General features: G+C 42.9%; 1 protein-coding gene across 6 annotated transcripts in view; it reads right to left on the minus strand.

Annotated features, from left to right (window-relative positions):
• Nucleotides 1-2,691: 2,691 nt before the first annotated feature.
• Nucleotides 2,692-18,234, minus strand: part of LOC135388471 (tyrosine-protein kinase SRK2-like) — a 509,896-nt gene continuing 494,353 nt past the window's right edge. For all 6 annotated transcript variants that reach the window (XM_064618049.1, XM_064618050.1, XM_064618054.1 and 3 more), the window contains 2 exons: nt 7,074-7,304; nt 2,692-3,258 (listed from right to left, as the gene is read on the minus strand). In XM_064618049.1, the coding sequence (XP_064474119.1) occupies nt 7,102-7,304 (203 nt within the window). In that variant the 3' untranslated portion in view covers nt 2,692-3,258; nt 7,074-7,101. The remainder of the gene's footprint in view (nt 3,259-7,073; nt 7,305-18,234) is intronic.

The raw sequence follows: 18,234 nt of genomic DNA on the forward strand, positions 1-18,234 counted from the left end.
TGTCTGGCGTGTAGCGTCCGTCGCAACCACTGACGGACCTTTTTCTGTAACCGGCTTGTTCCTCTACAGGTCACTTGGCAGTACACTGCAAAAGATGTGGCTGTGGCCCCTCTTCGATAAGAGTTGGGTTATTCCAGGCCAAATCACCCAAAGGTCGTGCTCGACCCCCTCAGTTCTGCTTTCAAAAATTATCATGGACTCCTTATTGCAAATAAAGATATTTTCCCGAGTTTTACTGGACAATGTTGAACCGTTGTCGTTTTAGGCAGGGTCAAAGTTCGTCAGAATCGCGAAAACCATGCAACGAAAAACGTTACCTACTGAGCAGGGTTTTGAGTCTAGGTGGACTTTAATGACACAGAATGAAAGACGTGACCCTAACATTCTGCCAATATCAAGTTCTTCCCTCGTGTTTCATTTTTGGCCAGCGAAACAGGGCTGCTTTTTGGCGTTATTTTTTACAACTTTGCGTCTTGCTAAGGGCACTTTTCGCACAAGCTGGAAGGGACAAATAAATTCAGCGTGTTCTGGACCTTCCATACTTCAAAATCACATGTTTTGAAGGCCGACCACACAATACTTTTTGCCCAATTTAATCCCAAATGCCGTAGTTTTGGTAAATTTGGCCGTTTTCAACGGGATTTTTGAAAGTGAAGTGGTCGGCCGAGAACAATCCAAATAGGTGGAGATTACATATCAATATCTATACTAAAGCATATAAAAAAATTGAGAAGGTACTTTTTGATAAGGGCGAGAAAATATTTTTTATGTCACACATGGTTACGCAAGGGCCGCACGAGATGGCTCCCTGTGAGGCGCGCTGAACAGATCGCGTGCCGTTTCACACACCGCGTCCTGCTGGCGGATATGAGCATGTCCTCTATGCCAGCCCTTTTGTTAATAAACTGTGTAGTTCTTATTGTTATCAGTGCATTGGTAAGTATTGTTAGTAGGTGTTTCTCAGAGTCTTTCATTCACTGCGTTTCAAAGTGGTAGTCATGAGAAACGACAGCGATGCTTTCACACTCATAAGGAACATGAGCAAACCATACTAACCCTTCAAATGCGCGTTTCTTATGATTAATAGCAACGCAGGTCACGTTGTGAGCAGATGGCTTTTGCTGCATTGTAGCGTCCAAAAACGCGCTCGTACATCCACGTAACCTGTAACACATGGCCTTGAAATCGGCTTAGGAGAGCTCATCCGCGGCTAAGCGGATTAGTTTATGATCGTCTTACTCAAATGTGATGCATGCCGGGTAATCAAAAAGGTTGTTATAGCTCCAAGTTTCTTGCTGAAGTCGTTGTGTTGCACAATGGCCGAAGGAGGAACGTCAACAAATGGCGCGCGTGCAAAATGAAAGACTGCGGTATGAAAGTGCGTGGCACGCACGGAAACTCCAGTCGGAGCAGCGTTCAAGACCTATCTTTTCACCGTACAGAGGAAACTGTAGTGGTCACTTCTAATAAGATAGCCTACCAATGGTCACCTTTGCTTTTTAACGTTTCAAAAGAAAATATGAAATAATAATGAAACCGTTGTGGCATTCATTTATGTGAGTATCTTTTTGCTCTTACTTCAAACCGTTACAATCGCGAAAATAAAATATGTAGACTGCCTGAATTGCAAATAAACTGTTTTTATCATTCCAGCCTGCTTGGGTGATCATCAGCAGCAAGCTGTTCAGTGTGGATAGATTAGCAAGCACCACATGAACGTCTCGGACTAGTACGCGGTAGTAGCATAGATGTGTCTTAGCTGAATATAATGTCTGTTCTGGTCCTCCATAACGGATAGGAAAACTTCACCACACGGAAAAACATTATCCGAACCAAACCTCGCGACCCGCCCGTGCGCCGTTCAGCGTAACTATGTGTAGACTGGTTGGGATATAAAAAATATTTTCTCGCCCTTATCAAAAAGTACCTTCTCAATTTTTTATATGTTTTTTTAAATATAGTATTTCTTTAGTATAGATATTGATCTGTCATCTTCATCTATGTGGATTGTTCTCGGCCGACCGCTTCATTTTCAAAAATGGCGTTGAAAATGGCCAACTTTACCAAAAGTACGGCATTTGGGATTAAATGGGGCAAAAAGCATTGTGTGGTCGGCCTTCAAAACATGTGATTTTGAACTATGGAAGGTACAGAACACGCTGAATTTTTTTTGTCCTTTCCAGCTTGTGCGAAAAGTGCCCTTAGCAAGGCGCAAAGTTGTAAGAAATAGCGCCAAAAAGCAGCCCTGTTTCGCTGGCCGAAAATGAAACACGAGGGAAGAACTTGATATTGGCAAAATGTTAGGGCCACGCTCTTTCATGCTATGTCACTAAAGTCCACCGAGGCTCAAAACCCTGCTCAGTAGCTAACTTTTTTCGTAGCATGGTTTTCGCGATTCTGACGAACTTTGACCCCGCCTAAATCGACAACGGTACAACATTGTCCAGTAAAACTCGGGAAAATATCTTTATTTGCAATAAGGAGTCCATGATAATTTTTGAAGCAAAACTGAGGGGGTCGAGCACGACCTCTGGGTGATTTGGCGTGGAATGACCCAGTTAAATTGAAGCTTCCCGCCAGTACCAGCAAGGCAGCGCGATACATCAAGCCTTGCTGATACATTCGACAGCCAGGGACCTTAGTTGTCCGTGCGCCATAAAAAAAACCGAATCATTAATCAAAAACAGCCATGCGTGGACCATTCATGTATTTTACCATGCCATGATTTTCTTATATCTGATATACAGTACATACAAAATGAGTCGAATGTACGGTGCTGTCTAATACAGTACAACACACGTGAATTCCTAGACAGCCTTGAATTTAGAAAATACCTGTGTAGATGCGCGAGATCTTTGGACTCGATAGCAGACATGCTTCAGACAAGCAAAGTAGACAAGCCTTTGAATTTTGAAATGCAGCATTAGATTTTAGCTGAGCGTACCATTTTTCCAGTGCCATTGTATACAAATAACTATTATATTCCTAGTATATTTTTGGTAGCTTTGAACTAAAAACTTGTCATGTGGTTTTCTAACTGTTTGCGACGTGTTCGACAGATAGCTGTTGAAATCGCCTGTTTGAGTACTATTGCTCAGAGCGGCGATTTCGCGAACGCGCAGCCTCAGCATCAATACAACGTACAACCATAGTTCTTCCAACAATCAGGTTCTTCAGTTCCTCACAGGCCGCAGTTCTTCCAAACACCAGGACAGAAAAGGTTGTAGGCAAGGTGGCATCGATGTTCCTGTTTGATCCCTGCGTGCGGAAATATAAGAACGTTCTTAATGCTGGTATAATTGATAACATTTGCGAGAGCTGATGGGACCATATTGTTGGATATTACGTTTTTATCCCAGTAAGTGTAATACCTTTGATGTACGTGAAGAATCGTTCAAAAATACTTCCAGAGAAGGTAAAATGGTTAGTTGGTGAATTAGTGTTTTTGTCCTACTAAGTAATATGCTAATGTGGGCCTGCGGTGGGCTTAACTCATAATAATAATAATTATAAGAAGAACACACCGAGTGTTTTTGTATTGACACAAGAATTAAGAAAAACTACGAAGAATGAAGTATTTCGAAATAGTTTTAATGAGCGAATAGCTCTCGTGCTGAGCTTGCCATGAAGACTATGCACCAAGGTTGGTCACACAAAAGTGTTTTAAGATGCTTCATTATTTGTAATTTCAGGGTTGCCGGGTCCAAATCGTGAAAAATCGCCGACGAGTACTGAGGAAGTAGCCAATATCCTGTGCCCACTGTATAGTAGCAGCCAACTGTGGAGCCAGTGGAGTGTAGGCATCATCTCACGTAGAATGTGCTGCGCTCCTCCAAGCTAATCGCACCACGAATGCGGAACTGTCATGTGTACTAAAACACACGTTCTACGCATTGACCAAGTAGTAAAATATTCCGGCGAATTTCTGAGGCACACGATATTAAAAAAAAAAAAAGAAAGATGAAAGGGGTCGTGTCGACACGAAACAGCCCCGAGAACGAAACATAACCAGCCTAGCGGCCACATCTTTACCAAGGAGAAACACCCATGATAATTGGCCTTTGTTGCTTTTGCGCCAATAAACTTCAGTCAAGTAACGAAACTTCAGTCGTTGAGTTTGAGTCTGATTATTTTTTAAAAAAACGGAACATATTGAATTCTTCACCTGACGAATTCTGCTACTCCCACAAAGTCATCACCACCATGATAATTCGTCTAATGAGAAGCCGCGTCCTTACATCGCGACAGAACTATGGTCATAAACGACACTGCAGCGCAAGGTCGGTGGATTAACTTCACCCACCTCCGTGATTTCACCCAACCAAGTGGTTTGTAACGAGTGCTAAAACCCCAGCACAGAAATGAAATAGTTTGGAGGACACCATACCCACTAAGAGAAGGCCGATCACTAAGGAATTGAGGACTCACTGTAGTGCGCGTACTTCGGCAATGGGTGTGTCGCCGCAATGGCAACTATCCCGTTTTAGGTACACAAAAATGTCAAATGTAGCGCCAAGAAGTACCCACAAAGTAGGCGGAAAATAGCCAAATCGTCACCGCGCAAAACATTGGCGCCACGACAGCAGGAAAGGAGCAAGTTTGGCGCAAATTAGCCAAATCTAGTAACCATGTTCGTAATAATAATAATAATTGAGAGCGGATTTACGTCTTTCGGAAGTTGATGCGGCGGGCACCTAAGAAATTTCGTGACCTACACTTGGCTTTACGCTGTGGTGCAGATCAAAGTAATTGAATTAATGCAGTTAATTTAATGCACTTATTTAATTTTTAAACTGTAATCGGCAAAATAAAATCAGTCAATTCCAATAAAGTTTTGGCACCAAAATACATTCTAAGCTGAAAACCCTGCGGATCTCTCGAACAGAGAGAGCCATCCCGTTATTATTATTTTGTGTGTGTGTGTGTGGCTTCAATCCCCCCCACCTGCTGGATTACTTTATATTGGATATATTACTTTATTACTGTTTTTGTACTCATCACAGATCATCGATGAAAATCTGTAAGGAATAAACAACACCCCGTATTTCCCCATTTGCACTTCAATTGGCAGATCAAATACAAATTGCAAATTCAAATCTGTAACTTTTTTCTGCTTTGCAAGGCATTTATTGTTCAAATAAAGCAATGCAGTGTAACTCAGAATAATAACATGGAGCAAATTTATTATCAACTGTACGAGGCGTTTCAAGAGAGTAAATTCCGTTTGCAAATGTTGGCACTGTCGGATTAAGGCCACCATTCTGGGGTTCGTATGTCCGGCGTGTGCTCATTCGCCCACCCACGAGTTACACACGAGACACCATTTTGAGGCAACACTATGGCGTTGACGCATCTTTCTTAGTGCTTAAACAGACTGTCGCATCCGTGAGCGTGTGTATGAGACCCATGCGGTAATGTTTCGGCAGGGCCGTCCCGAGGCAAGTTTGCGCCCGGGGCAGGGTAAACGTGAATCCCCCCTTCCTCACTGCGGTCAGAAGTTCGGTGAACAAAGAAAAGAAAACGGTCATTTGCACTGCAGATATAGTAAATAACCTCCCAGGGCCTGCCGTCCGTCGTCCTGACGAGGGCGCATGCGGCGGCTGCCCCCTCTCGCACCCCCATAGGAACGGCCCTGGTGTTCGGCACCGCCTTTACAGTGTGCTTGGCCAAGGTTCTATTACAGGTTACATTTTAAACAAAACAAATTTTAAAGATTCGCGCTCCATCTGCAGCCGAGGAAGCCCCAGCGATACATGATAACGTAAGCAAGGCACACGAATGGGAGCGTAGCCTAGGCTATTATCTCTGAGCTCGTCTGCTTCGGATTTGCACCGCAATACTGTAAACGTATTTTTATTCGCGATGTGCTAATTTTCGCGAGTCGCGGATTCAGTCATTTGCTAACTTATTCGCGGGTATTTAATTTCACCCAGGCCTCGGTGGCTCAGTCGGTAGCGTGTTCGCCTTCTCATCCAGAGATTGTAGGTTCGAACCCGGCCAAGCACGCCAGCAACTTGGTGGCAGCGTACAAGTTGCTTAGACACGCCGTCTTCCGCGAGGGATGTCATCGCACGTTAAAGGACCCTCAAGTGGGCAAAAGCTGTGGCAAAAAAAGAACCGACCGCTGGGGCGTCGCTCATGATCTCAATTGTCTCGTGACGTAAACTCCCACTTATTAAATATTAATTTAATTTCACGATTTCGGGGCTGCTCCCTTTCGCAAGATAAATAAGTCAAGCTGTGTTTGAAAGTATAATTTTTCGCAGATTTTTAGCGGTCGCGAATCTCGCGAAAATTAATACTTCGAGAGAAAAAAAAACACGTTTACCGTATTCTAAAAAAGTCATCGGCAGATACGCCGAATTTCGCTTAACAGTGTCAGTTCTAACGCGACTAAGTTGCGCGGAACACGGTGATACGCTGGGTGTACGAACACGTCCGATGCTAGCCCGGAAGCGAGGTTCCACAACCCGATCACAGATTCTAGACGGCCTGCGGACGCCCTCTTAACTGCCCGCTGGTCGTCAAAGGCTCTCTACCGGCTCCGTAATTGGATTTGTCAGCGTGAAAAGGCGCTCACTGATTGGCCTTGTCCGAGAGGTGTTTATCCGATTTCCGGAGAAGAATTCCGGCATACTCTAGTGTGCACTAATTCGTGTCGGATTTTCGGCATTATTATCGGTTCTAGACAGGTTTTCGGTTATTAACAATTTGTGAGAACTGATGTCGAAAATGTTTTTGTCGTTTCATCAAAGGTGAACGAGAAGATGAAAACGATGAAGACGAGGGGAGTCCGTGCTATTATAGCCTCTCTATGTGCGACATTTTTTTTAAAGAAAAAGAATACTTTCTAGCTCTGGTACATTCTGGACATTCACCATACTACAGTTTATGCACCACCTGATTATACGATGCCGGGACGCAAAACCTGATGCCCCGGTGAAAACTGTGTAGAAATGCAGTTTAAGATAAGTAGAACCAAGTGAACGGAAGTATTTTGAAAATAGGTTTTCGTGTTTTCAGTAACCAATCAGAACTCCCTTTCTGGGCACCCCTTCAGCTGGAGTACTTACGTGTGCAAAGCGATCAACCCCAGAAGGTCTACATATCGTCGGCCTCTTTGTAGGGTGACTCAGCTGTGACGTCGAAATATCTGAAGAGAAACTCGAAAGTCGGCCGGTTTTCTGGTTCGCCGTCCCAGCATGTAAGCATAGTATTGTACACCGAATCCGGGCATTCGCAACTGGGTTTTGGCATGCGAAAACCATGTTTAACTTGCTCCACAACCAGGCAATTGGCCATCCCTGCACACAGAATGGTGATCAAAAGACGTACGTCATTTACGAAACACTTTTTTTGCTCAAAGGTAAAAAGGCTTCCTATTAAATGACTATGCCTGCTATAAATCACGACCGCTATCATCCTCGAGAAAGGGGCAGAGCATGACACAGTGAATGGACGTTCAATCATAATCCAAATGTCCAAAGTGTAAACAGAGCACGAGACCGATGCAATACAAGACCTTGGGAGTCCACTATGAAGAGTCATGGCTGTGCATTTTATGCTGCTCTGACACCACGAATGGCTCCAACTTGAATATCGGTGTGTATAGTATGCATCGTGATACCAATCATTCCCTTGCATTGGGAACTTTGCAGAATGATTAACTGTTAGTCCCATGCACAACAACCCTTTTCTGGCTCCTCATACTTAGATTACATTAGGTTAGATTAGAGAAGAAAATTGATTATGATGATTAAGTTTTTTTTGGCGCATTAGCGACGAAGGCCATAGGAGAAGAAAATTGAAAAAAAAAAAGAGTTGTTAGCCCCAACGGTGCCGGACTGGCTAGTCCAGTCCTTGTAATATGGGTGTCTAGGAAATAATAACTGAAAAATAAAAATCACCTATGAACAGCAATCATCCCGAAATCAATCCCGGGTATACTGAGCGAAACTCAGGAACAAACAAGACCTCTAAAAAGAGAATGAGGACAAACCGACTGAGGGCAGCCTAAGCAAATGCCACTTAGGGTGCCCGCGTTCTCCTCCACCGTCGTCGTTGACAGGGTGGGAACCACTGATCTCTAGGTATAGATTCTTTCACTGTTTGCAAACAACCGGCGCTCGACGCTGATTGGTTTCCCCGACTCGACTTCCGGGCGAATGACTCCCGCTCATCCACACGTGTTTGAAGTGCTGTGCAAGATGTGGGCTGTGTTCTTGTGACGCGCGCGATCTTTCCTATTGCGTTCACTGTGCTATTCACTGGGTTTGAACGTGAGTGGAGGCATGTCTAGCACATATTCTAAGGGCCTCGACAGTGAGGCGCGGGATAAATATCACCAGAAGCTTTTATTTAGAGTCGAGGAGCTGCTCGACGCGTTGGACGCCGATGTCGTGCGTTTTTGCTTTTCTTTGTCCTGAAGGAACTTCCCACCTGTCACTGCAGCGGACATCTTTTTGTACCTCGTCGGTGGAGTGTGTTTCTACACGAAAGAACTGTTAAAAAGCTACAAAACAAGTGATGCGTACAACGCATTTGTGAGTGGAAAGGTGAAGCGCGTTATGTCATTCAAAGTCCGCAAGCAAAGAGATAGCATTGTTCTCGTTGCGGCTTGTGAGCTGTGGAGGCCACCCAAGCTCTACGCAAGGAGTATCAACCGTGGTCTACTATCAAAGCTGACGGTTCTGTTGTGAGTGTACACTGCACTTGCATGGCTCGATACGTATGTTAGTTAATGCGTGCCCTACACGACGTCAGGTAGCTTCGTGTGCCCGACCGTTCGATGTAAGGAAATTTCTCTTTTATTATCCTTTATTTCGTTCCTATCACGGTCTACCAAGCAGCCCTGCTTTTATCTATACCTAGGAAATTTCTGTCGGAGCTGAACCCAAAGGAAAAACAGTTTTGAATAATGTTTATCCACGGTTTCAGTGACAAAGATCATGCGGGACTCAGACCCATTTCGAGCCCCTTGCTTTACTGACACGCATACCAGCATCCTGAGCTGTCGGGCTTTCTAGGCACTAAAAATCTCATAAATACATTAACTGCGTGAAGCAGAACCGGGGTTTGCTTACTAATGTCTGCCATGACGTTATCGCTTTGTCCTTTGTCTCTCTTTACTTCTCATGAGCGAAAATAGGGCTACACTGTTGATTTCAGCCTTGAAGAATGATGCTCGCATGTGGCTGCTCTACTGTACAGCGCAGAAGCCAGTGTAAGACATGAGCTAAACGATCCATCACCAACAGAGGTTCCATGTAAATGTAAATTCCATGCAACACAATTTTACCACCTGGGCTGACTTCACTCGCAATTTCTTTTCCAGTACAACCGGTGTGAGGTGGGCGGTTTATATGCAAGTATAGAGATGCAAAGGATAGCCACACAGAAAAGTACAAAGTGAAAATAAATATATTTATTCAAGCCTATAGTGCCGGTAATTATGTTGTGATTATGTGTGAAGGAGAAAAGCCCAGCCAAAAAACCTGAAGCACGAGAAACACAATACAATACACATAATAAAGAATATACTTATTACAGCTATGATGCAATAGCATTGAAGAGGTCTCTGCTATCTCTTTAGAGTGTTGCTATATGCACGACGTCGTGCGCCAAAACCGGAAGTTGCTATATACACGACGCGCTTCTGACCCAACCGGCTGCACAGTCTCATGCCCGCACCACCTAGTGCGTGCCTGGGGGGGGGGGGCGGCGCCCCCCCCAGACCTCCCCCAATCTGTAAAACCTAAATTGACCTAACCTCACTATAGTGCGGTGCAAAAAAACCAATCCCGTCAACAGTCGCGTGGTTGCGCATGCGCAAAGCGCGTCGTGCGAATAGCAACTTCCGGTTTTGGCGCACGACGTCGTGCATATAGCAATACTCATCTCTTTATGGGTCAATTTGAAAAGATAGCCCTGGACTCTTTTCCAATTAAACCACTGATATTCCTCAGGTATATTGATGACATTTTTGTTATCTGGTCCGCTGACAAATCCTCACTACTTCCTTCTTTGACCATTTCAATTATCTGCACAATCGTATCAAATTCACGTGAAATTGCTCCAACACACCAGTCACGTTTCTAGACGTCTCTGTTTACATTAAATCTGGGAAACTAGTTATAGGTCTATACAAGAAGCCTACCGACAAACGACGGTATTTTCATTTCAGTAGCCACCACCCGAACAGCCAGAAACGTAATATTCCTTTTGGACAACTAACACGCGTTAAACGGATCTGCTGTAATACAGAGGATTTCCTTCAACATGCCAACGAGATGAGAGACGAATTTATAAAACGTGATTATCCTGATAACCTCATAAATAATGCCCTCTCTAAAGCTATGACCCTAGATAGAGAAACCGTACTGTCCCGGGAGCCCAAGAAAGCACACAACAAGAGTTTTTTCTTTCATCGCTTCTTACAATCGCGCACTTAGTGACGTTAGACACATCTTTAAACGTCACCTTAACATACTTCACGCCGACGACAAACTTAAAGAAATTATCCTTAATGCCCCTGGTATCGCATTCCTCAGGTCACGCAATATACGCGATCTACTCACTTCGTCCCGACACAACCAAGGTGCCCCCGGCTGCGCACCCTGCAAAGGCTCTCGTTGCCAAACCTGCCATTTTATTGCTGCATCCACCCCGATCTCTAGCGCTGGTAATGATTTTAAGTTTAGTGTTAGACGAACCTGACATTGTAATTCCTTCAACCTTTGTTACATGGTTGCGTGCGAACTATATACTCGTAACAAACAATACATCGGCGAAACTCGCAACACTATCCGCGAAAGATTCTATGGGCACACATCGGATATCGTTAATAACCGCTCGACCCAAGTAGCGTTACATTTTAAACTCCCGGGACATGACCTAAACACTCATCTACTTATTACCATCTTGGAATCCGGTTACAATAATGACATGAAACGAAAAAACCGATATTCCTATTTCATTTCAAAATTCCCAACCTTGCAACCGCACAGCATCAACGTGTATGGCGGCTCGCTGCAACACTTTAAACTCTGGATTTCTTTCTTACTTTTTTTCTTGTTTGTTGCATATACGCCCCGCATTGCAGGTCTGCAATTTTTCACACTTTACATAATCTTGCCCAAGCAGTAAACCAAGCACTCCGTACTATTTTCCCTGGGCCTGGAAGCTCTTTGCCAGCCAGGTGCTCCGTGCCCTCAATCCTTCGCCCTTGATCCCTAATTCCCCGAACGTCTAAGGGTCTTTTTGTGCTTTGTACCTAACTGGCCGCTGTGTTCATTCATATGCTGTGCTACATCATCTGTATGTCTGCCCGAACTTGTCTAGCCACCTCCTTTGTAGTACATGTATTTGTATTCATTTCAACTCTCGCCCTCTACTCTTTTGCGACTTGGGTTTCATATATTCTTGATTATTTGTAACAGGTCCGCAAACTTAAAGAAGAGCAGCCTACGGCACGAAAGTCTTGTTTTCCGTAAATTAAACAGTTTAATGCTCTCAACCGTTTTCTCTTTACTTGTGAATAGGTATCACACAGAAAGAATCAAACACAATATTTTTATTAACGGTAATCATACATATAACTTTTCAATGAATCAGAATTAAAATGGAATAGCGCATTTAATCAAAAAAGATACGATTACAATACGATTACAATCTACCGACCTAATCTAACCAAATACTATGAAATGCAGTTTTCATCATAACAAACACTAAAACCTTACTTTGATGGAGGTATCCAACACACAGAAAACAGGCACAGTACAAAGAGAAAAACCATCCTGCTCTTTTGCTACTTGAGCCCAGGTGGGGGTCACTCTCCCTCTCTCTCTCTATTTCACATTCTTTCCTACAAAGTGGGATATTCTCAAGATCGGTTTGCCAGTCAAGTTTGCACAGAGGCGAAATTTTTATTGATCAATTATCTCAAATAGATGCTAGCATTATTCGATTCTGAAGAACACAATAAGGATCGTATCAAAACAACCAGTAGCCAGCAAAAAACTAAGAAAAGACATCAATATCAGAGCAAACCGATTTTAGACAAACATTTTCTAAGCAAGCGAGAAATATTATGCTAACATCATCGATACAACACTCAAACAAAACGAGAAACATTACAAATTTAATAAATTCAAACTGACTAGCGCAAATGTAAGAATATAATCTGATTCTGAAGAACAGAGGAAAACAACAATAGCTAGCACTAATAGGGAAGAGTCAACAATATCTAAGTGGCACATTCTACAACACGTAACCAACAGCGGAAAATAATGTGTGAGTTGAAGCACTATAAAATCACCCTCGCAATCTAAGCTAGGCGAACACTGAAATGCAATGCAAGTACTGACTATTGATCGTGTTGTGTTGTGTCAAATTATTTCCTTAAGCCTGCGCTGTTTATTTAATAAGAAGCTAATTAATTAAGAGTTCTGTCACGTTGGAACAAACATATGCAACTTAGCTTCCCTATTGTTCTAGAAATTTCTTACAGCACTTAATAAGAAAGTCCCCGCTATATGATCATGTGGAAATTGTTAGTAGCAATGATAACGATCACGTCTCACTTTTTATAATAAAACTTTAATTTTAATAAAAATTTTAATAAAAAGTAATTTTGATTGTAATCGTGTTGATTAAGATTACCTTCTTTAACTAAATGGGGTGTCCTTTGTTATAGACTTCATCTCCTCTTGTGTTCGTATCGTCCCTCTGTATTCCTGTGGGCTTTCATGGTCACTGTTGTGCACAATTAATTACTTACATCTATCACAACTTGTAATTGAAATTAGAACCAGCTATTGTTACTGTCGCAATGATGGTGATCACGTCTCAGACATTTGATAATAAAACTTGAAACTTTGATTGTTATCATACGGACTAAGAATGTCTTCTTTGATTAAAAGTCACGCCTGTTTCTCGTTTTGATAGAGCAATGTTTCACTATTACTTCCCTACGTGTAACTGTTGTTTGCGTGTTGGAGGATGTGTCGGTTTTGTTTCTCATATAGTGCTAGCTATTGATTGTGTTGTGTTGATTCGAATTATTTACTTACGTCTATGCTATTCACTTAATAAGAAACTGATTAATTAAATTTGCGTCATGTTGGAATAAGGCACATTCAACTTAGTTTCCCTATTGTGCTCGAAATTATTTACATCTATCGGAACTTGTAGTTGAAATTAAAACTCCACTACTGCAATGATGATGCTGACATATAGGAATATTAGACTTTTTATAATAAAACTTAACTGAACTATAAAAGTTAATAACTTAGTTGTTCTGATGGTAATCATATTGTTTAAGAATATCTTCTTAGATTAAATGTGCTATTTCATTTTAAATCCCATTCATTGAAAGCTTGTGTGTATCATTATCACTAATACAAAATATTGTATTTGATTCTTTCTGTGTGATACCTCTTCAGTGCTATTGCATCATACCTGTAATAAGGATATTCCTTATTATGTGAACTGTATTGTATTGTGCTTCTTCTGTTTCAGGTTTTTGGGCTGGGTTTTTCTCCTTCACACAGTCACAACATAATTCCTGCCACTATTGGCTTTAATAAATATGTTTCAACTTTTACTTTTGTGTATGATTGTCCATTGCATGTCTATACTTGCATGCAAACCGCCCACCGCACAGCTGTTCTAGCGAGAAAAAAAAAAGCGAGTGAAGTCGGCCCACACGGAAAAATCGCTGATGATGCCGGCCCAGGTGCGATGGTAGCATCGCTTGGCAGTTTTGCCAGCGTGCATGTCTATACTTGCACGTAAACCACCCAGCGGACAAGTGTTGTAGCGGAAAAAAATTACGAATGAAGTCGGCGCAGCCGAAAAAATTGTTAATGAAGACGGCCCAGGTGTGACGGTATCATCGCTTGGTGGGGTTGCCAGTGTGCATGTCTCTACTTGCGTATAAACCGCCTACCACACAGCTGCTGTAGGGGGAAAAAATACGAATGAAGTCGGCCCAGCGGAAAAATTGCGAATGAAATCGGCCCAGGCGGGAAAAAAATTGCGATTGAAGCCGGCCCAGGCGGAAAAATCGCGAAAGAAGTCCACCCAGGCTGAAAAATGCGCAACGATACGCGCAAGCGCAGCCCTCCGCCCACCGGTAAGTGCGCGTGTAACGCTTCGCCCACGCGCCACCACCCGCGCGCGGGAAAAATTCGCGACGACGTCGCCGACCTTATGGCAATGTTTGAGTTTCTCAACCATCGTATACTACTCTATCAGTTAGGTGTAACCTGCCTCCCATCCAGTATCCAAGATATCTGTCAAGGATAGTAATGGTGACCATAATTTGGGCTATTCTAAGTACTCTTAGAATTCTAGTCTTGAACACCTGATGTGACTGTTGCGTTGGCTTAGTTTCTGCCTTATCTGCATAATTCTCACATGCACTCATTTGCGCCGAACACACGGGTGCTGAGCTTGATAACAGACAGCGAGGAAACAGGCTCTGCCCCGGAAGCTGTTGCCCATGGCCAGGAAAGACCAGCCAGGAACCAGATAGACCTTTCAGAGTTCTCCCTCTTTGCTATTTACAAAAATGTAGATATAGGAGCAGCCAAAGAAGTGCAGCTAGCTCCCGAGTGTTGCAGTGAAATTGAGAAGGATACCCACCCTTATGAAAATGAACTTTGCCTGTCAATTGACATTGTTTGGACATCCTTTGGGTTGTTTGGTATTTCTTTTGACTTTGACTTTCTTTGGACCAATGCCCAAACAAAATCTATAGACTACCTTTGGCTGTTTTTTGGTTTGACTTTCTTTGGCCGGCTGCCCAAACAAAATCTATAGACCACCTTTGGCTGTTTTTTGGTTTGACTTTCTTTGGCCGGCTGCCCAAACAAAATCTATAGACCACCTTTGGCTGTTTTTTGGTTTGACTTTCTTTGGCCGGTTTGCCAAAACAAAATCTACAGACCATCTTTGACATTTTTTTGGTTTGACTTTCTTTTGCCTGTTGCCCAAAGAAAAGTTGTTGGCTACCTATGGCTTATTTTGGTGTAATTTTGCCTGTGCCTTTGGATTGTTCTAAGATAATCTAGTGATACATTTCAGCTTTCCTTTAGTTTAAGTTTGTTCAGCCACATTGGAAACCCCAACAATGTCTTTGGCTTAACTTCCCATGAACAGCCAAAATGTTTCCTGTAACAATCTTCCACCTTGAAGTAGACCGTACAAGTAAAAGGAAGGAATTGTACACAAAAACTTGACTGGATGTGAGCTAGTTAGCCGTCACTACACAAGCTTTTCCAGCTTGAGGACACAATTCTGCATGAACGTTACCGTGTAAACTATTCCAACATAAGACATCTTCCGGCATGGATTATAGAGAAAAAAATCAAACTGAAGAGAAGTTGACCCTCATTACGCAAGCCATTCCAAGCTGACGGCGTATCCACCAAGCGCACCAAGCTGACGGAGCCATTTGGCACGACTTATGCACAGAAACCTGACCAAACAGAAGCTATAGGTCTCAGTAAGAGCCGTTCCAACATGAAGATACCGGCAAGAATTTTGCACAGAAACCTGACCGAACACATAAGCTAAGTCTGACTACTGATGCCGTTCCGACGGGAAGATACCCCGGCATGAACTTTGCACAGAAACCTGACCAAACATAAGCTAGGTCTCACTACTGATGCCATTCCAACGTGAAGATACCCCGGCATGAATTGTGCACCGAAACCTGACCGAACATAAGCTAAGTCTCACTACTGATGCCGTTCCAACATGAAGATACGCCGGCATGAATTGTGCACCGAAACCTGACCGAACATAAGCTAAGTCTCACTACTGATGCCGTTCCAACTTGAAGATACCCCGGCATGAATTGTGCACCGAAACCTGACCGAACGATAATTTCAACTGCTCAATGGCAAATTTCAAAATGGCCAAAGGACAACCGGTCAGCTTGTAGCTCACATTTTGACTATATTTGCAGAATGGTTTCTGCCAGTTTGCCTGATAACATCTGCATTTATTTAACAGTTAGATGGATGCAAAGCCGAAGGACTAATTGCTCTACTTAATGAAATTTTGACACCGAGGAGGCCAATTTCCTTTCGATATCAGCAGACCAGCTGTGAAAGGCTCATTTTGCCCTTCACGCAATACAACATTGTAACCTGTGTACCCGACATCTATGCCCACTGCTTGATGGCAAATTTCAAAATGGCCAAAGGACAACCAGTCAGCTTGTAGCTCACATTTTGACTATATTTTCAGAATGGTTTCTGCCAGTTTGCCTGATAACATCTGCATTTATTTAACAGTTAGACGGATGCAAGGCCGAAGGACTAATCGCTCTACTTAATGAAATTTTGACACCGAGGAGGCCAATTTTCTTTCGATATCAGCAGACCAGCTGTGAAAGGCTCATTTTGCCCTCCAAGCAATACAACGTTGTAACCTGTGTACCTGACATCTATGCCCACTGCTTGATGGCAAATTTCAAAATGGCCAAAGGACAACCAGTCAGCTTGTAGCTCACATTTTGACTACATTTGCAGAATGGTTTCTGCCAGTTTGCCTGATAACATCTGCATTTATTTAACAGTTAGAAGGATGCGAGGCCGAAGGACTAATTGCTCTACTTAAGCAAATAGGCCTCCTCGGTGTCAAAATTTCATTAAGTAGAGCAATTAGTCCTTCGGCCTTGCATCCATCTAACTGTTAAATAAATGCAGATGTTATCAGGCAAACTGGCAGAAACCATTCTGCAAATATAGTCAAAATGTGAGCTACAAGCTGACTGGTTGTCCTTTGGCCATTTTGAAATTTGCCATCGAGCAGTGGGCATAAATGTCAGGTACACAGGTTACAACGTTGTATTGCGTGGAGGGCAAAATGAGCCTTTCACAGCTGGTCTGCTGATATCGAAAGGAAATTGGCCTCCTCGGTGTCCAAATTTCATTTCGATATCAGCAGACCAGCTGTGAAAGGCTCATTTTGCCCTGCACGCATTATGTCCGAAGGATAACCACCAACTGATGCAAAGAAATTCTGCAGACTAAAATGACCTGGGTGGTATAACCTCTTCCCCAAAAGAATACAGACACTTCATGAAAATGAGTTGTTTCTTATTGGTAGTTTTGCTACACATGACATGGAAGACTGGTTGTGAAAAATGCTGGGATATGTAAAAACTGAATGGAACAAGTGTACTAGGTGAAGGTTTCATATACAAGAAGAATCTACTTTGTACATCAAGTGTGATACGTAAGAAATAATACAGCTTAATGGATCACAAAATACAAGTACAAGGTAGTTGCAGCATATATACAGGTACAGAGTTTTTTTCCTTATTTTGACTCAAGAGTGAGGTTTTCATGTACAACACACATATACATTTTCTCATCGATGTCGAAGAACAGGCACTTCTTGGGGCAGAGATCTTGTATGTCCATGGTTCCTTCCACTGGCTCCACTTCAACAATGGTGTGAGCATCCACTTTCTGGTTTAGCACCGATAGAATATTTCTCGCCACCTTGTACGGGCTCACACTGACCACCACAGTCTTTTCACAGTTGCATTCATGAGGCAGCTGATGGCTTTTGCATGATGTGAATATTTTTTCAATGCGCCCAAATATACCATTGCTAGCAAAGTATGAGTTAGACCTTTTAGACTTATTCAAGCTGTGCACACAGAATGTAAGCGAGCCACATGACATTTTTTTGAATGCACATTCATTGCCTGCCAGTACACCCTTCCCATACACACGGATGTTTCCGAAATTCCTAGTGAACTTGTGCTGATGCCTCCTCACAAAGTCCCCGTAAAGCTCTCTGAATTTCTCATTTGACTCCATAGTAGGTAAACACTTGAGAAGCTGCATCGACATCAAGTATTTCTGACAGATCTGCTCCCCAACATAGCGTGTACCCTGGACCAACTTCAACAGCTGGCCATTTGTGCTTTCGAATGAGAAAGCTGAATAGTTCCAGAGGGGGCCCCAGTTTCTCACGCTATCTATCATATGGATAAGAATGTGAGCATTATAGGTCATCTTGTGTTTTCCATACAGCTCCTGGTATTCTACTAAGAAGTCGACAAGTTCAGTGCGGACAATGGATAGGTCGTGAAGGGGCACACCCTCAGCAAGAAGAATATGCATGATCTGCACAAATTTAATCCAGTTTTTGTAGTACTTCCTAGGTAATATTTCTCTAAGAACAACTGGTGAAAAGAAAAGCAAGAAG

This window comes from Ornithodoros turicata, chromosome 3, assembly GCF_037126465.1.
Source record: "Ornithodoros turicata isolate Travis chromosome 3, ASM3712646v1, whole genome shotgun sequence".
NCBI lineage: Eukaryota > Metazoa > Arthropoda > Arachnida > Ixodida > Argasidae > Ornithodoros > Ornithodoros turicata.